We start from the raw sequence: 17538 nt of genomic DNA, 5'->3' as shown, positions 1-17538 counted from the left end.
GGTTAAGAGTTCGGCTCCTAACTAAAAGGTTGGAAGTTTGAATCTACTAGGTGCTCCCTGGAAACCTTATGGGGCAGTTCTACTCTGTCCTATAGGGTCGTTATGAGTCGGAATTGACTCAACAATGGGTTTGGATTTTTTTGGTGGTCCCTAAATGGAAGGACCCCGGTGGCACAGTGGTTAAGAGCTCAATTGCTAACCAAAATGACGGCGATTCGAACCCACCAGCCACTCTGTGGGAGAAAGATGTGGCAGTCTGCTTCCATAAAGATTACAGCCTTGGAAACTCTATGGGGCAGTTGTACTCTGTTCTATCAGGTCACTATGAGTTGGAATCAACTCAATAGCCATGGGTCTTTGGTCCCTAAGTGGATGTGCAGTGTAGGATTCCCAAGTTTTTGGCTAGTCAAAGAGATCCTCTAACAACTAACAACTCTGAAAGCGGAATAACCTAATTCTGGATGAGCAACAGTCTTCAGGTTGGGATATTTGTACTGCTGCGGTTACTCAAACACATCCTCAGCCTCCATATGTCCTCTTTCCTAAAAGCGATCAGCCTGGGAGCTCGCCTGAGCTGGAGGCAGGAGGTCTTATGTAGCTTCTCCCTTCCCACCACCTCTTTCTCAATTTTCTTTCTCCCATTTTAATTAACAGAAGGACCTAGATCTCACTAGACACTGTGAGCATTGTCTTGAGATGTGAAAACTTCTAGAACACTAAACAAGGAAACATTGGAAAAACCCAGTGTCTAGCAAGTTTCCTTAATCAAGACAGCATAACCTACCTCACATTCCTATACTTAAGGGAGGCATTCCAATAAAATTTTATTTCTATGTTTTTTTTTAAATATTTATACACATTATCATATATTTGTGCTGTCTAGCTCAATTATGTACTACTAATAATTTTAATGGTGATTCTGAACGAATTTTTGAACATTTAGTGCCTTATCAAGAAATTTTTAAAAATATGTTTAATTTAAAATTCTAAACATTTTTGAGAGCAAAATATGACATTGTGATAAATAAAAATATTCTATTTTACTCCCAAAATAAGCAAATAGAATATTTTTATTGGGAGTAAAATTGGGGAAGTAAAACAGAAATATACTTTCAAAGAAAAAATAATGTAAGATTTATAAATATTAATAAAGAGTTTATACAATGACATTTCTTTAAATGGACGATAGTGGAAATCAAATTGCTATTGTATTTATATGCCATTGGTGTATAAATACAGCAACATAGCCATTTTATTTTAAAATGTCAGTGTTTACAATATTATATATTTTACAACTATTTAAACTTGAAGGGGGGCATAGTGTTCTCTGGGGTATATTCTTTGGTGGATGTATGAGTAAAAAATGTATAAAGGCCCAGTTCTAAAGCCATTCCAAGTTACAGTGAGTACCATTACCCAGTGCATATAGTGCTGTCCCTAAATCCAGGTCTCAAAGGCCTGGTGCTGTAGGAAGATGTAGTGAAACACTTGTCAGAACTCACAGCCAAGGACAAAACTGGGTGGATGTCAAAGCAAGCTTTGGTAACATTGCTTTGTTGGGACATAGAAGCTCAGGGTTTGTTACTGTTAACCTAAATTAGGGTGAAAAGGAAGATGAGGTTTGAAGATTATAATAGCACATAGATTACCTGGCTCTGAGAAGTTGTTTTCTAAGACCATGGAAAAACACTGGTTAAAATCCATTAGTAAAAATGTGTGCTGATAAAGAGGAACTGTGATTTTCATGAGAGAATCATTTATTCTCTTTGAAAAGACGTGGACTGGTTTGGCCTCATGACCTAATAATGGGGGCCAATTTGGCACATGTGTTTTCACCAAATAAGGCAGTCTCTATACTCATAATTTTCATCATCAGCTATAAAAAGCCTTAAGACCAATTATGCAAGGGTTTTTAGAAACTCCTGAAGTTAAATTCTGTCTTTTGCATTGTATCTTGTATTTCAAAAGTGCTCATTTGAGATGAAAACCAAACCAATTTTTGTCTTTAATATAACACAGCAAAGGATATTTCTTATCTCAATACCTTATGCTTAGTTCCATCAGTAGCTTTTACTCAAATTCAGTAATTGCTCTATTTGATGAAAAATAAAATCTGGAAGCAAGTCTAAGCTCTGCTCAATAATAATGAATCATGATAAAATTTTATTTTCAAGTAGAATAGGTTCCTACAGATGAACTTTGTTACCTTTTAAAAATGTGTGAAAGTGGTGAGTCTTCTGAATAATTTTTTCAGAATTTGAGTTAAAAGTTTAAAGGAATTTGAAGTCTATTAGCAAGATATAGCTCTTAAAATATATCTTTCCTTTGAAAAAGTATAAAATCTTGTGGAATTTAAAGGTATATATATATATATACTTTTTATATAACATATTTAATTTAAATAATAGGCTGTGGATACACTTGTATTAATGTAAAGTCCTTTAAAGAGAAAAACCTATAATAGGAAAAGACTTGAGGCCAATATAATAACAAAGTCAAAAAGCTTTGCTCATTTTCCCATTAAAGAGAAAACAAATCAATAACAATAATTTTTGAAAAGCAACTTTTTCATATTCTAACAGTATGAAAATATTCCTACTTTATAAGATGGTTGGGTATAAATTTTTATGTAGCTGATCATCTTCATTTCTTGGAAAAATATATTGAAACCAAGTAGAGTCCATTAGAATGGACATATAAAACAGAATCTTAGCAGTGGAATTTTCCCCTGGAGGTGACTAGAGAGGGAGGTGGGAGAATGTAACTACAGTGAGAAAGTTCTTTCTGCTTCCTTCCAGCAAACTCTTGCAACCCCTGTGTAAAATGAAGAAGGGAGAGACCTCTTTTCCCAAAGCTGTTTCTCTCTTTTCCTTCAAAGCCAAGTTCTTCCAAGTGTAGTTTTATTTTTCCACATTTTACTATGAAACATTTCAGGCTGATAGAAGAGTTGAAAGAATTATATTGCCAAACTTACCACTTTCTACAATTAACATTTGACTGTTTGTGCTTTACTATATACGTCTCCCTATATATTCATCAGTCCATCTTTTTCTTTCCTTTTTAAGTACGTGACAGAATAAGTTACAGACATCAGTACCCATAACCACTAAACTATTAAGCATGCAGATCATTAAGCAGAGTTCAGTGTTTACCAATGGATACAAATTTACATGCATGCGAAAATACAGTGTGTAAATATTATGTGTGCCAGTCAGTGAGTTCACCCATAGAATCTAATCCTCTATCAGGATATAGACTATTTCCATCACCCCAGAAAGTTCCCTCCTGCCCCTTTCCAATCAGTTCCCACCCACCCATCCCCAACCACTGTTTTAAGTTTTTATCACCATGGATTAGTTTTGTTTCTTCTAGAACTTCATGTTAATTAAATCACACATTTTGTACTTGTTTGTGCCATTTCCCTTCAGCGGCTGATTTATCAGCATCATGCTTTGAGATTTATCCATGTTGCTGCATGAATCAGTAGTTCATTCCTTTTTTTTTTTTCCTTGCTGAGTATTATTCCACTTATGAATGTACTGGAGTTTGTTTATCCATTCTCCTTTGCGGGACATCTGGAATGCTTCCAGTTTCTGACTATTAGGAATAAAGCTGCTGCAAACGTTCTTGTGCAAGTTCTGTTGTGGGCATGATACTTTCATACCTAGGAGTGAGTTTGCTGTTTAGTTTTATAAGAAACTGCCAGACTTCTTTCCAAAGTGCTTTTGTACCGATTTACATTCTCATCAACAACACGTGAGATTTCTGGTTACTCCATATCCTTACCAACGTTTGTTGTTGTCGGTCTTTAATTTTTATCATTCTGATGGGTGTGTTGTGCTACCTCATTGTGGCTAAGCATAGTTTCCTCATAGTCCTTACTTTCTCAACTTCCATTCACACCCTATACTGCAGCACCCGTCTCCCTTCCCACCAGACTCTTTAAATATTGTTATTTCTTAATGTTTCAGTGGTCTGAAAATTGCACAATCCAATGACACCTTTTTAGTTCCTTTCTTATTTGATCCCTTTGTAGCAGATGACATTGTGGACCATTCCTTACTTCTTAAAAATCTTTGGTTTCTTGATATTCTTCTTACCTCTCTGTCTGTTCCCCGTAAGTACCTTTCACTGTTTGTTCCTCCTCTGGTTAATCCCCCAAGGTCCTACCCTGTTTGCCTTCTATTTTCAATGTTATTATCTTTAGGAAAGTTTGTAATAGCCATCACCTACCATGCACTGGTTAATACTGTCCAAGTGTATTCTACTTTTGAACCAAAGAATCATATTTTCTCCTAAAATTCACAAGCATCTTAAACTTAACTGAACTCATACTCTTTTTTCCCCCTACCTAAATCTTCTTTTCTCCCTATATTCCCTGGTTCCCTTAACAAAATGTCAATTTATCTGTTCCCTTGGAATTATCCTAAAGAAGTCTTCTCTCTCTTCTAGTCAATCAGCTACTAAATCCTATTGCTTCTGTCTCAGAAATGTGATTCAGTCTGTTCACTCGTCATCTCTACTCCACAACCTTGGCAAAAGTTCCTACTGTATTATGACTATAGCCACCACATCTCCCTGCCTCCAGTGTCTTCCTTTTGTACTTCGTTCTCCAAAATAGCACCAGACTAATCTTGCTGAGGAGTCCCTGAGTGGTCTAAATGGTTAGCACACTTGGCTACTAACCAAAAGTTCAGTAGTTTGAGTCCACCCAGAGGCACCTTGGAAGAAAGGCCTGGTGATCTACTTCCAAAAAATCAGCCATTAAAAACCCTATGGAACACAGTTCTGCTCTGACATATATGAGGTCACCATGAGTTGGAATCAACTCAACAGCAATTTTGCTGAAATTTAAAAACAATAGTACAAATAAAGCTACAACATAATTATTATATAATTATAAGTACCCTATAAAACAATTGCTATAAAATAGAACCTTTTGCAGTGATGGAAATGTTCTGTTTCTGCATTGTCCAATACAGTAGTCAGTAGCCATGTGTGATGAGTAAGCACTTGAACTGTGGCTGTTGTAACCGAGAAACTGAATGATGCTTAATTTTATTTACTTCAAATTAGCTTAAATTTAAATAGCCACACTTGGCCAGTGGCTACCAAATGGACAACGCACTTCACTTATACTACTTCATTTGATTGCTGCCACAACCTTATGAGATATATTTCATGGTCTCAATTTTATAAATAAGGAAGTTGAGGCTCAGAAAGGCTAAGTAATTAGCTTAAGGTTATGCAATAAGTATTAGAAGCCAGTTCTGTTTATCTGTTACATTTAAGCTGTCTGAGCTCCTTATTTGCATGCACTGCCATACTAAAGCCTTTACAATTTAGCCACAGGCATTTCCTGCTTTTCTTCTCACCCTCCCCTCACTCTAGTGCTTTCACACCAGACTTCTCACATCATTTGAACATAACATGGGTCGCTGCTGCCTCCACATGTGAAAACTCCCTTCTATGGACAATGCCATTCCCCTCCTCCTTACCCTTTGATTCTTATCCTTCAAGACCCTTCAGCTTTCACCTTTTTGGTGAAAATTTCTCTTGTGCCTCTAATAGACAATTAGCACCTGCTTCCCGTGGTGTACTGGTAAATGTTTAACATCGGTTTGTAGCATTTGTATTCCATAGTGTAAATTCTCCCACTGTGGCTGATTTCAAGCTGCCAACATGAACTTACTGAACATGGAGTCAAAAAGAGATGTGTTCAGTATATGCTCTCCAGCTGGCAGAAACCAGCTCCAGCAACTACTTCTACTTTAATGTTTGTCACAGTCCGTTGTGGTCATTCAACAGCAGAGACCATGTCTTATTCATATTTCTGTTGTTAGTAGCTAGCACATGGCAGGCTACACTGGATAGGATTAATGTGAATGCTCGATGAATGAATGATTTGGGTAGTAGGGTGTCTTCTGCATAACACTTTCTGCACACCCCTAATTCAGTTAAAGTGAGGAATTTATAGTAGTAGCACAGCAGGTGGTAACTGTGAGCTGGATGACAGACCCAGCATCTGTAATGCCTGGCAGACAGCATATGTGGTAAGAGTCTTCTCACCCCAGCACTTGGCCCTTTGTCTTTTGATTTCCGGTTCCCTTCAGAGGCTGAGAGCCACCCTGTGGGGATGCAGCACGCACCCAGCAGGCCACTTGGCATAGATACCTTTAAAACTTCATGAGAAGTCAGCAAGGTGCTAAGTTAAGGGCAGGAAGGACACATGTTAAAAGCAAATCTTTAAAGATTCCCTTGATGTATACATTATCCTCCCCCACTTTGAGGAAAATTGAGTGTATAGGGCTGCCTAGATTCTGGATATAGGAGCATAACACCCAGGCATTAAAGAAGATTGGGACTTAAAAGCTGAAGAGAAGCCCAAAAGAGGAGTGATAATTATTTGAATGTAGACACAAAATGAAATTCTATTTAAAATGAGTAATTTTTTTTTAAGATATAAAATATTGCCTTTCAGTTTTGGACTTTTCAAGTTGAACTAAATTATTATGTTCTTCCTAATGAAAGATAGCTACTACAATTTTAATGCAAAAAGTGTTTTGTGTGCCTTCATTATTTAATATACTGAATTTTAATTTGAGCCACTATGGTACCATTTCCACAGCTTAAACAGATGAAGTACCAAGAATGCTGAATATGACATTGTATTTGCATGTTGCAGCTTGTAAAAGTCTGAAAAGCATGCATTTTTCCTTGAACTTCCTACTGAATTGTAGACTGTGAGGACTTGCAGTGGAACATAAGTATTTGAAAAAGTTTATGCGATCTCTGGAAAGTATGAAAAACCAAAGACAGCAATACTAAGTACAAGGACCTTTACATCTGAACTTAATTCTATCCATTTTTCAGCTCTTTCAGGTTAAATTACATATTAAATCAGATGTTTTATTTATATACTTAAAAATTTTTGTGAGGTTATAAATGTGTGGTATTAGTTTAATTTTGATTTTGGTTATTTGGAAAATGTTGAAGGTATTTCTCACGGTAAAACTTTTCAAAGACTAGTTTTACTGTCTCTTTTGTCTGTCTATGGTCAGGTTACTTGACTTTCTAAGTAAACATACTCTAATTTTATGAAGGGGGTAATAAAATGTCATATCTGGGTTATAAAGAAATGTAAAAAGAGCATTTTTCCAGTAAGAAAGATGCAGTAATATGCAGTGACTCACTATTTGTTGGGAGCACAACTATGTATCATAAAGTAGAAGACATGTTACATGCTTTCCAGGAATTCATTCGATCTGAAGAAATGAGTGGTATAATTGCCCTGACTGTCAAAATGTTCATTTTACATTTAAAAGTCAGTATTCAAGCATTTCTGAGCCTCAGCGCACACTGAGCAGAGAATTGCAGCTCTGTATGATTTATTTTCTTTCTTTTCCAACTCATTTTCTTGTTTTTCTTTGCTCTGGTTGTGGTTTTTACAAGTCCTTTATTGGAAGTTTTCTGTGAGATTATACTTCGTATATATTTTTTACTTATTTGGTTTTATGTATTCCCCTTCTTGTTTACCTCAAATACATGTAGTTCACTCTTTCTTGCTGCTTTTTTTGTTGTGCTTAGAAATATAGTCACCATTTTTGGAGGTCCCCCACATTTACTATTCTTTGTGTCTGTAGGATTGAGTGTATGATCTGGCCATATTGTTTACTAGAGAGCATCAGAATCTATCTTACCCCTTACTCAGCACATCATGAGCTCTGAGTAGATTGGATCAGTCAGAAAAGAAATATTACATAGAATAAAAAACCAAAACCAAATCTGTTGCTGTTGAGTCGATTCCAACTCATGGCAACCCTATAGGACAGTAGAACCGCTCCATAGTGTTTCTAAGAGCAGCCGGTGGATTCGAACTGCCGACCTTTTGGCTAGCAGCCAAGTTCTTAATCACTGCGCCACACAGAGTAGTATTAGCAAAATGTTAAATCGAAAGCAGCATTTAACTGAACAGGCGATCCATCGCCTTACTTTTATCTGCCTATACTTTTTATCTCAATTTACTTTTATCCTAAAAGTAGCTAGTATCCACAATAATTCTTGTAATCATGTTTGTTAAATCCTAAGAATCCTTTGATAAGGTGTCTTTTGTGTAAGTAGTGTTAATTTATTCCAGAAAATAAAATATATAATGTAAGGAATATTATGAAAAAAAATTATAGGAAAACCACCTTAGGGAGACCATTTGCCATCTGACTTTAAAAAAAAAAAATCCTTTAGTGGCCACTTGATCATTAATCATATAAAATCTAAGCACAGAAAATTCACTTTTAAGTTGATCTCCAAGACAGGATTTATTGTATAGATTTATTGTAAAGATTCTTTATGAATCTTAACTACAAATCATAGAAACAAATATTGTTCAAAACTCAGAGTAAGACTTGAGGCAAGGATCCTACACATACCCGATTTTTCCTTGTAGTGTTCTAGCCAATAGAGTAATAGCTTAAGGAACTGAAATGAATGAGAGTCCATGGTTCAACTTGATTATCAGAAAGGCTCAATTAGAGAATGGCTTTCTCCCACATGGATTTAAAGTTGCTTCACACGTTTGCAGCCAGAATAGCTGGCAATGACAAATCCTGCTCTCAGATATGTTGGGAGGTACCTTGTGGTGTGATTGCCGCAAGACAGGTGGCAGCGAACAAAAATGCAGGCTCTTTGAGGGATTTCAGGTCACAGAGGAAGTAGGGGAAGCAAATTCACTGGTACACACCTGGAGAACACCTGTGCACCACAAGATGGGTGTGTATTAGCATAACTTTTAACAAATTAAGCCATCCAGGGGAAGAAAGTGGCCCATTGAAGGGTTACGATTTCCCTTTCTTGGAGTGGAAAGAAAAGCAGTGACCTCTCTAACCATTTCAAGATTGTGAGAGTGTTGGTACAGATTTTCTTTCTCGTAGAAGTATTAGGATGGTGATTAATTGTTTGACCTTTATCAAGAACAAAAAAGATTTCAGATCACATTCATAAAAGCCCTGTGAGGAAAACAGCAGAAATCTTTCCTTCAAAAAGGACAGAAAGCTTGTTCTTTTCACAGATTAAAAGACTGAAACGTATACCAATTACCACCTATAGACTACAGTCTCTGAACAAATTACGTGACTGAGACTGTTCATTCAGATTGGAAACATTTCTGGTATTGTCTGAAAAGAATATTTTGTTGTATTTCTATTAGTAACAGTGGAATATGAAAGACAATTTCCTTGCTTTAATGCTTTCTACAGAGTTTCATGTAATCTATAGAAAGGATACCTTATCCCTTTGCATCGGATTATAAAATCTTAAGAAGAGAGGTATTTTTCTGTGTTCTGCACTTCTCCAAATGTACCTTGGGAATTTAATTTAAAAAATAATAAAATGAATTTATTAAAGATTATACATAAATATTTTAAAAATCATGGTTAAAATAAAAATGTTTATAGTAACAATGGAGTCCCTGTGTAGTGCAAAAGGTTAACTTACTTGGCTACTAACCAAAAGGTTAGAGGTTCCAGTCCACCTAGAAATGCCTCCGAAGAAAGACCTGGTGATCTACTTCCAAAAAATCAGTCATTGAAAACCCTGTAGAGCACAATTCTACTCTGACACACATTTGATCACCATGAGTCAGAACTGACTCAGCAGCAACTGATTAGGAACAATAGCCTATGTAGATTGAATTTTTTTTCATTTAAAAAATGTAATAAATGACATTTATCCAAACGCATGTATAACTTTTTACTTAAGTACTAAAATATAAACCCTGTGCCACTGTCTCTCACCAAATTCAGTTCTGTAGTTTTTCACTTTTTTCTCTAGAACTCATGAACCAACCAAAAAGAGTTTAAGAGTAGCAAATGCTAAAATAAATGATTTATGACCATTAAATAATGCAAACTATGTTCCAAGGAAGAGTTAAGAGGCTCCCTAGTTTGATAACTTCAGTGGTAAACTTTTGAAAAAGAAGTTTCCTAAAGTAGATTTCCCACCATGGAACTTGGAAGTGAGCAGAAGATCCTGATGAGTAACATAGCTCTTCTTGCCTGTGCATGCTCTTTGTCTTTGTATAAACAGAAGAGAAGGGAAACTCAATAAGAAGAGCTCCTATTTCTCTCTGCTCAGTTAACTCCCCACCCAGCTCCACTTGGAAATCTCAAAAGTTGCTCTTTGGCATTGTGGAGACCTCCTAAGAATCACATCCAAGTACTGATGACCAAAAGCATAGATTTTAAACTTTAAAATAAACCTCTTAGGAAAAAAACGAGTTTTGCTTACTACAGTTTGTTATACCCATTGCCATCGAGTCAATTCCAACTCATAGCAACTGCCATCGAGTTGATTCCAGTGCATAGCGACACTGTGGAGCAGAATAGAACTGATCCTCAGGGTTTCCAAGGCTGTGATCTTTACGGAAGCAGAATGCCACATCTGTCTCCTGTGGAGTGGCTAGTGGGTTCGAACCACCGACCTTTCGGTTAGCGGCCAAGCTCTTAACCACTGTGCCACCAGGGTTCTGTTATATGTGTATATATATGTAAATTTGTTGGGCTGAAACATAGCCATGATTGTGAGGATGGCACCGGACTGGGCAGCGTTTCGTTCTGTTGTACGTGGGGTCACTATGAGTCAGAACCAACTCAGTGGCACCTAACAACAACAACATGTAAATTTGTAATATATATAAATATGTAAATCTGTGAAATAATTGTAGTTAGATAAAAAGTCACTGACTACCTGAGTTTCTGTTTTAAACTATAGGAGCAACAGCTGCAGCCCGGAAGGAGGTGATAAGGAACAAGATCCGAGCAATAGGCAAAATGGCCAGGGTGTTCTCAGTTCTAAGGTGGGATCATTTTTCCACTGTGTCTTTTCTGTTTCATTTATTATGTCTCTTAATAAATATTTTAATACTTTAATCTGATAATTTAAATATTTTACTGGAAAATGTTTGCGTTTTCTTAATTATTTTTTTCCTTTAAATGGAATTGTTTGTTTCTCGCTGTTTTAGTCAAATTGAAATCTACTAAATTATTTCTGTAAAGAAAGCCTCTCTATAAATGGATTGCTTCACATTTTTCCCCGCTATTTGCTACAGGACTTTAATACATTTGTTTCACAATAGACTGAACATCTCATCAAACCGGAAAGCCATTGTAATCTTTTTTATTTTTCATTCTGGCTCCATGGTAAAAGATGAATTTATTAGGTGCATTCACTAGGTATGGTTAATGAACATTAACCATAAAGCTTATTCACACTAATCTCTATTATTCTAATAAATCACTGAGAGGGAAAAAATAGTTACTTAATGCTTTAATTCCCATGCAGTGGTTTATTTTTTAAATAGACCATGAATCGTGCTATTATTATTAAGCATGGATTTAGAAAACAAAAATTTTCTTGAAGGTAATTAACTACACATTTCTTTCCTTAAATTATGTCTTCCTAGATAATACAGAGTAACTATATTTTTCTTCAAAAAATTAAAATACAGTATGTTCATATGTAAAAATTATACAGTCATTTTACAGTCATACATGTTAACAAGGGTAAATAGGAATACCTTAGGGAAATTACATCTTTATATTGTATAATTTCATAGTGTGATTTTTGCCAAATTTTTGTCTCAACTCTTACTCATGGAGTAAGCTATACTGGCTGTTTTGATTTCTCCTTTTGCGATTTCTGTCTTGCTGGTAGGGTTGCTAAGGGGTAACTAAATGACTTGATACAGAAAGCAAGGAGCCATGAGAAGTATGAAAGCTTTAACATCTCAAAGACACCAAATCAAAGTAATATCTCTATGGTAGCCAGCCCAATCACAAAGTCGTGTTAAAGCTAAAAATAGAGAATTGTTACTCCCTACAGCCTAGTAAATGAGGCTACCTTTGTTCTTATGTTCTACATTCCTAACTAAACTGTCATGACTTGTTCACTAATTCATTCAATAAAAAAGTATAATTAAACTTAAAGCACTGATATTGTACCATAAAGAAATAAATAAAACAGTATAGGGGAATAACAAGTGGGAGATAATGCACATATTTTAGTACATAGTAAACAAAGAATTTCTGAGTGATGGCATCTGAACAAGTGGGACAATGACCTTCATGAAGATGTGGGGTAGGCTGTTCAAGGCAAGAGGATCCCTGGTGGAGCAGTGGTTAAAGTGCTCAGCTGCTAACCAAAAGGTCAGCGGTTTGAACCCACTAGCCACTCTGTGGGGGAAAAATGTAGCAGTCTGCCTCTGGAAAGATTTACAGCCTTGGAAACCCTATGGGGCAGGTCTACTCTGTCTTACTGAGTTGCTATGAGTCAAAATCAACTTGATGGCAATGGGCTTGGTATTTTTGGTTCAAGGCAAAAGGAATAGCAGGTGCAAAGACCCTTAGACAAAAACAAGGTCAGCATATTTGAGGACCAGCAAGAAGGCCTGTGTGGCTAGAAAAATGTCCTGTGGGGGCAGAGGACTATGTAAAGATCTTTAGCTCAGCCGGTACCTCTGCATGAACGCTTGTTTATTTATTGTGCCTCAGACTTAGTAATAAACACTCTAATTTCTTTTTCTTTCTGAAGTCTTTGCTAGGGGAAGTATAAACAGCTCCAGAATTTCCATGTGAAAGTACATTTAGGAAGAAAAAAGAAATCTTTCTTATATAAATAATTGTTTCCATGTCTGTGGGATTTCAAGCCACATGAAGGTGGTAGGAGCAATGCTATAGAATCATAGGATGGTATGTATGTCCTGAAATTGGAAAGTCCCTCCAGCCCCCTGCCTGTTAGCACACAAGATGTAATTATTCCCAGATGAGAAATGGGTCATTTGAACCCAGTCATGATCAGCGAATTGAGTAAGATTGCGTATACTGATAGGAAATTTCAAAAGATAATTTTGTTACTACTCGAGGAGGTATCCATATAAATATAAAAATGTGATATAAAGTATATGTTCCATGTATTTATTATACATTTGTAAAATTTGTGTGAGGATTCATGAATGCTATCAGAAAATATATATATATGTAAAATTGCTTTTCTATAATAAAAGCATCTGTAGCAAATTTGCAGAACACAGGAGGATCATATCCAGAGAAAAGAAAGATAAACTTAGTAATGATTGAACATTTAGTGTATACCATGTACTGAGTTACACAACCTGGTATCAATTTAGTATGACAAGCATATAAACAATAAACTAATGTAAGACAGTGAAATGTGTGCCAAGTACATGAACAAGCGCTCTGCTATGGAAGAGGACAGGAAGGAGTGAACAGGAAGTTCATGAAGAGATTGACATTGGAAGAGTGAGTGCATGAGAGATAAGCAGTATTCCTTTAGGTGGAGAATTATGGTGAAGACATTCCTAGAGGATTAGAAATAATCAGGAACACAGTCACTTGGTCTTAAAAGTAATTATCAATGACATTATTTTATTGGGTGCTTGCTAAGTGCCAGACTGTGCGCTTGCATATTATACACATTTTACGGTAATCCACACAGCAAATTTGCAACATCGCATTTACTCATTTTACGGTGAGGAAATGGAAACGAAGAGGGGCCAAGCAACTTGTCCAAAGTCACCCAACTGATGAGAATCTTACCTGAAAGTGAACTGAGTATTCTTCTAGTGAATGATAAGGCTGAAAATATACTTACGTCCAAACTCTTGCAGGCCTTAAGTGCCAGGGTAAAGTATTAAATTGTTTTTCTGTAGGCAGTGAGGAGTCATAAAATGATTTACACAGAATGGGAGGCATGCTCTAACCCAGGTTTAGAGATATATGTTTCAGTTGGAGCGCGTAGATTGGATAGCAAGATGGGTTATTGGTGACAGGAGGAACATTTAGGATGTTATTGAAATAATCCAAACAAAATATGCTGAACTAGGCTATAAGAGGAAAGATTCAAAGGAAGGGACAAATAGAAGGAATTTTTGAAGCTAAATTTTTAATACGTAGTGAATGAATGTGTACGGTGATGCAACTTTGTTAGATATACCTGCCCGACACATTCCTTACGTTTGAGTAATTTGCAACATTATAAAGGCACCAGAAAAGGGTCTTTAAGCAACCCTGTGCAGGGAGGGGGCAGGCATATTGCCTAGGATCCAGCAATCAGATCAATGCACGTAAGACTTCTGTTTTAGATGAGCGTTGTAAGGAAGCAGCAAGTGTTGAAGGTAATTCCTCTGTCAGGTGTGGAATCTGCAGGGCTAGCAATGGAAGGACTTCTGCTTCAGCATTTTGGGGGCTAACTGCACAGCTTTAGTGTGTCCTTAGGTATTGCTTAGGCAGCGTTTCTGGAGCAGATCCCGCAAAGTGGACAGGAACTGTTCCTAGCTGCAGAGTATCCAACTCTGGTTCTCGTTTCTGTGAGCTCTCTGATAGTCTTTAATACATCTCTCTACTGTTGAAATTAGCCAGAGTAGATTCTTCTGTTTGCTACAAGAACCCTGACCTATGCAGAGGGTGATGAGAGAGAGGAAATAATCCAAGAATATATCAGAGAGGTTCTAGCCTATGCAATTGATAATATGGTAATGTGTTTTCTAAGAAAGAAGAAGTATTTGTGCTTCTTATTTATCGAGAGGAGTAGGATAAGTTGAATTTGGCACATTTTCCCTCTGGAAACATAAGAAAACAGAACATGAGAAAATGTTCTGGCAGAACATTCGTGTAGAGGCAGTTAGAAATTCTGCCCCGGAGCTTCAGAGAGAGGTGGGGGCTAGAGATGCAGCTGTAGGGGGCTAGAGATGCAGATACGAGACTGAAGCAGCAGAAGTGGGTGGTCTTTCTAAGGGAGAGAGTGAAGGTGGGAGAAAGAAGCCAGAGAATCCTCTGGAACACAGCTTTAGAATAGAAATGTAATGCAAGCTACATATGTAATTTTACATTTTCTAGAGCTACCACAGTAAAAGGAGTAGAAAGAAGTAAGTGAAATTAATTTTAATAATATATTCTATTTTGCAGATATCCACAGTGTTATCATTTTAACATGTAATCAATATAAAACTTATTAAAGAGATATTTTACATTCTTCTTTTCATACTAAATATTAAAATCTGGTGTGTATTTCACACTAACAGCACATGTCAACTCAGACGAGCCATGTTTCAAGTGCTTAAGAGCTACATGTGGCTGGTGGCTACCATATTGGAAAGCATATGCCTAGGGGCAGATGAAAAAGAACAGTTAAAGTACTGAGAAGGCAATATCTGAGAAGAACAAGGAGGACCAGCAAATAAAGTGTCACAAAACCTAGGAGCAAAAAGTCTTTCAAGAAGGAAGACATGGTCATTAGTAGCAAATACCGCAGAGATGCCATTTTGAATGAGAACTCAGCAGAGATTGTTGGAAATGAGAAATGAGATTGCTACTGGAAGCCTTTGAGAGCATGGCTTCTGTGTGAGGCAGGAGTGGCAGACAGAATATAGGGAGGGAAGGAATATGGTTTAGAGAAAAAGGAAAAGGAGCAAGGAAGGAAGGAAAATGACCATATTCTGTGCTAAACTTTTTATATACAAGGTATTATTTAATCTTCAAATGATGGGGAACCTGAAGCTCAGAAAAGTTAAACAGCTTACTCTAAGCCATATGAGCAGGATTTTAGCCAAAGTGAGAATGATTCCAAAGCTGTGATTTTCCAAAACAGATCTTTCTACTGTTGCTACAAAATTAAAATTTTGAAGGTTAAAAAAAATTCCAAATTATGAACAAATGTTTTTAGGTATAAAAATAATAATTCCATTGATCTTGCCCAAGCATTATAGATTTTCATTTTTGTTTTGTTTGACCAGTCCCATGTTTAATATGAGACTTAATACCAAAATTTTATATAGAGGAATTGTAGTCATTCATGACATTAAAGCCTGATACTAAATTTGAATATAAAGGAAGAACGTGTTCATATCTTTTGAGATACTCCCAATTTTTCCAAAACCACATATTAGCATTTAAGATATTTATTCATGCGATCTATATGATGTGACAGCAGAAACCTCAAAAGGTGGAGATATCTGTGTGAAAGTAAACAGTGATTAATTCACCATCTCAAACCTAATATTTTAAAGTTAACCCTGCAGTAAAAGATACTGAAATCTAAAGTATTGATTAACATTGCCATTCTGTTTTCCTTTCACTCATTGTTTCAGTAAATATTGTTTGAAAGTTGACTGTGTAACAGATATTCTTCTAATCTTAGGCACTGTGGATACAGCAACAAAGAAGACAAATCCCTGTTCTCATGCAGCTTGCCTAGCTAGGGTGGAATGTGCTAGACAGTGAAGACCAAAAATATATAACTAAACAAATCAACTTTATAGTTTTTAGATGGTGATAAGTGCTTTGAGTAAAACAGAAAATAGACACGGGAGACAGGGAGCATAGAGGTGAACTTTATTTTAGATAGTGTCCTCACTTAGAAGGAGACATTTAAGAAGAGATTTGAAGGCAGAAAGGGAATGAGCTACACAAATACTGAGGGAAGAATGTGAGACGGAGGGAAAGCAAGTGCAGTGCCCTGAGCGGGGAGTGTGCTGAGTGTGTTGGAGGAAAGTGGACACTACAGGCAATGTGGTTTGAGAGATGGGTAAGAGTGAGAGAGTGTGGACCGGGGCTAGTTTTTATAGGCCCTTGTAGGACATTGTAAGGAGTTCCTGGGTTGTGCAGATAGTTAATGCACTCAGCTGCTAACCAAAAGGTGGAAGGTTCAAGTCCACCCACAGGTGCCTCAAAAGAAAGTCCTGGTGATCTATTTCTGAAAAATCAGCCATTGAAAACCTGGTGGAGCACAGTTCTACTCTGACCCACATGGGGTCACCATGAGTTGGAGTCAACTTGACAGCAACTGGTTTACTGGTTTAGGACCTTGAAAAGATTTTGCCTTTCACCCTTAATGAGATGGGAAGCTGTTAGAGAGTTTTGAATAGAGAAGTGGCAGGACCTGATAGAAGTATTAAAAGGCTCAACCTGGCTACTGTACTGAGAATGGATGTGGGAGGAAGGAGTGAAGAATGTGACAAAGGTGCAGCAAAGAGACCAGTTAAGATACTGCTGTAATAATTCAAGTAAGAGATGATGGTGGTGCATATGATCCAGCTATCCTGCTGCTTGGAATATATCCTAGAGAAATAAGAGCCGTCACACAAATAGATATATGCACACCCATGTTCATCGCAGCACTGTTCACAATAGCAAAAAGATGAAAACAACCTAGGTGCCCATCAACGGACAAATGGATAAACAAATTATGGTATATCCACACAATGGAATACTACGCAGCGATAAAGAACTATGAAGCCGTGAAACATAACATGGAGGAAGCTGGAACTCACTATGCTGAGTGAATTTAGTCAGTCACAGAAAGACAAATATTGTATAAGACCACTATTATAAGAACTCAAGAAAAGGTTTAAACACGAAATAAAACATTCTTTGATGGTTACAAGGGTGGGGAGAGAGGGTGACGGTTATTTACTAACTAGATAGTAGGTAAGAGTTATCTTAGGTGAAGGGAAGGACAGCACACACTACA

General features: G+C 36.8%; 1 protein-coding gene across 4 annotated transcripts in view; it reads left to right on the top strand.

Moving 5' to 3' along the window:
- Positions 1-17538, top strand: part of PPP3CA (protein phosphatase 3 catalytic subunit alpha) — a 363115-nt gene that overhangs the window by 334664 nt on the left and 10913 nt on the right. For all 4 annotated transcript variants that reach the window (XM_023734723.1, XM_023734721.1, XM_023734722.1 and 1 more), the window contains one exon: positions 10765-10849. In XM_023734723.1, coding sequence (XP_023590491.1) covers positions 10765-10849 — 85 coding nt within the window. The remainder of the gene's footprint in view (positions 1-10764; positions 10850-17538) is intronic.

Source organism: Trichechus manatus, unplaced genomic scaffold (genome assembly GCF_000243295.1).
Source record: "Trichechus manatus latirostris isolate Lorelei unplaced genomic scaffold, TriManLat1.0 scaffold00071, whole genome shotgun sequence".
Classification (NCBI taxonomy): Eukaryota; Metazoa; Chordata; class Mammalia; order Sirenia; family Trichechidae; genus Trichechus; species Trichechus manatus.
Note: the sequence above shows the minus strand (reverse complement) of the source record. Positions and strands in the feature narration are given on the sequence as shown.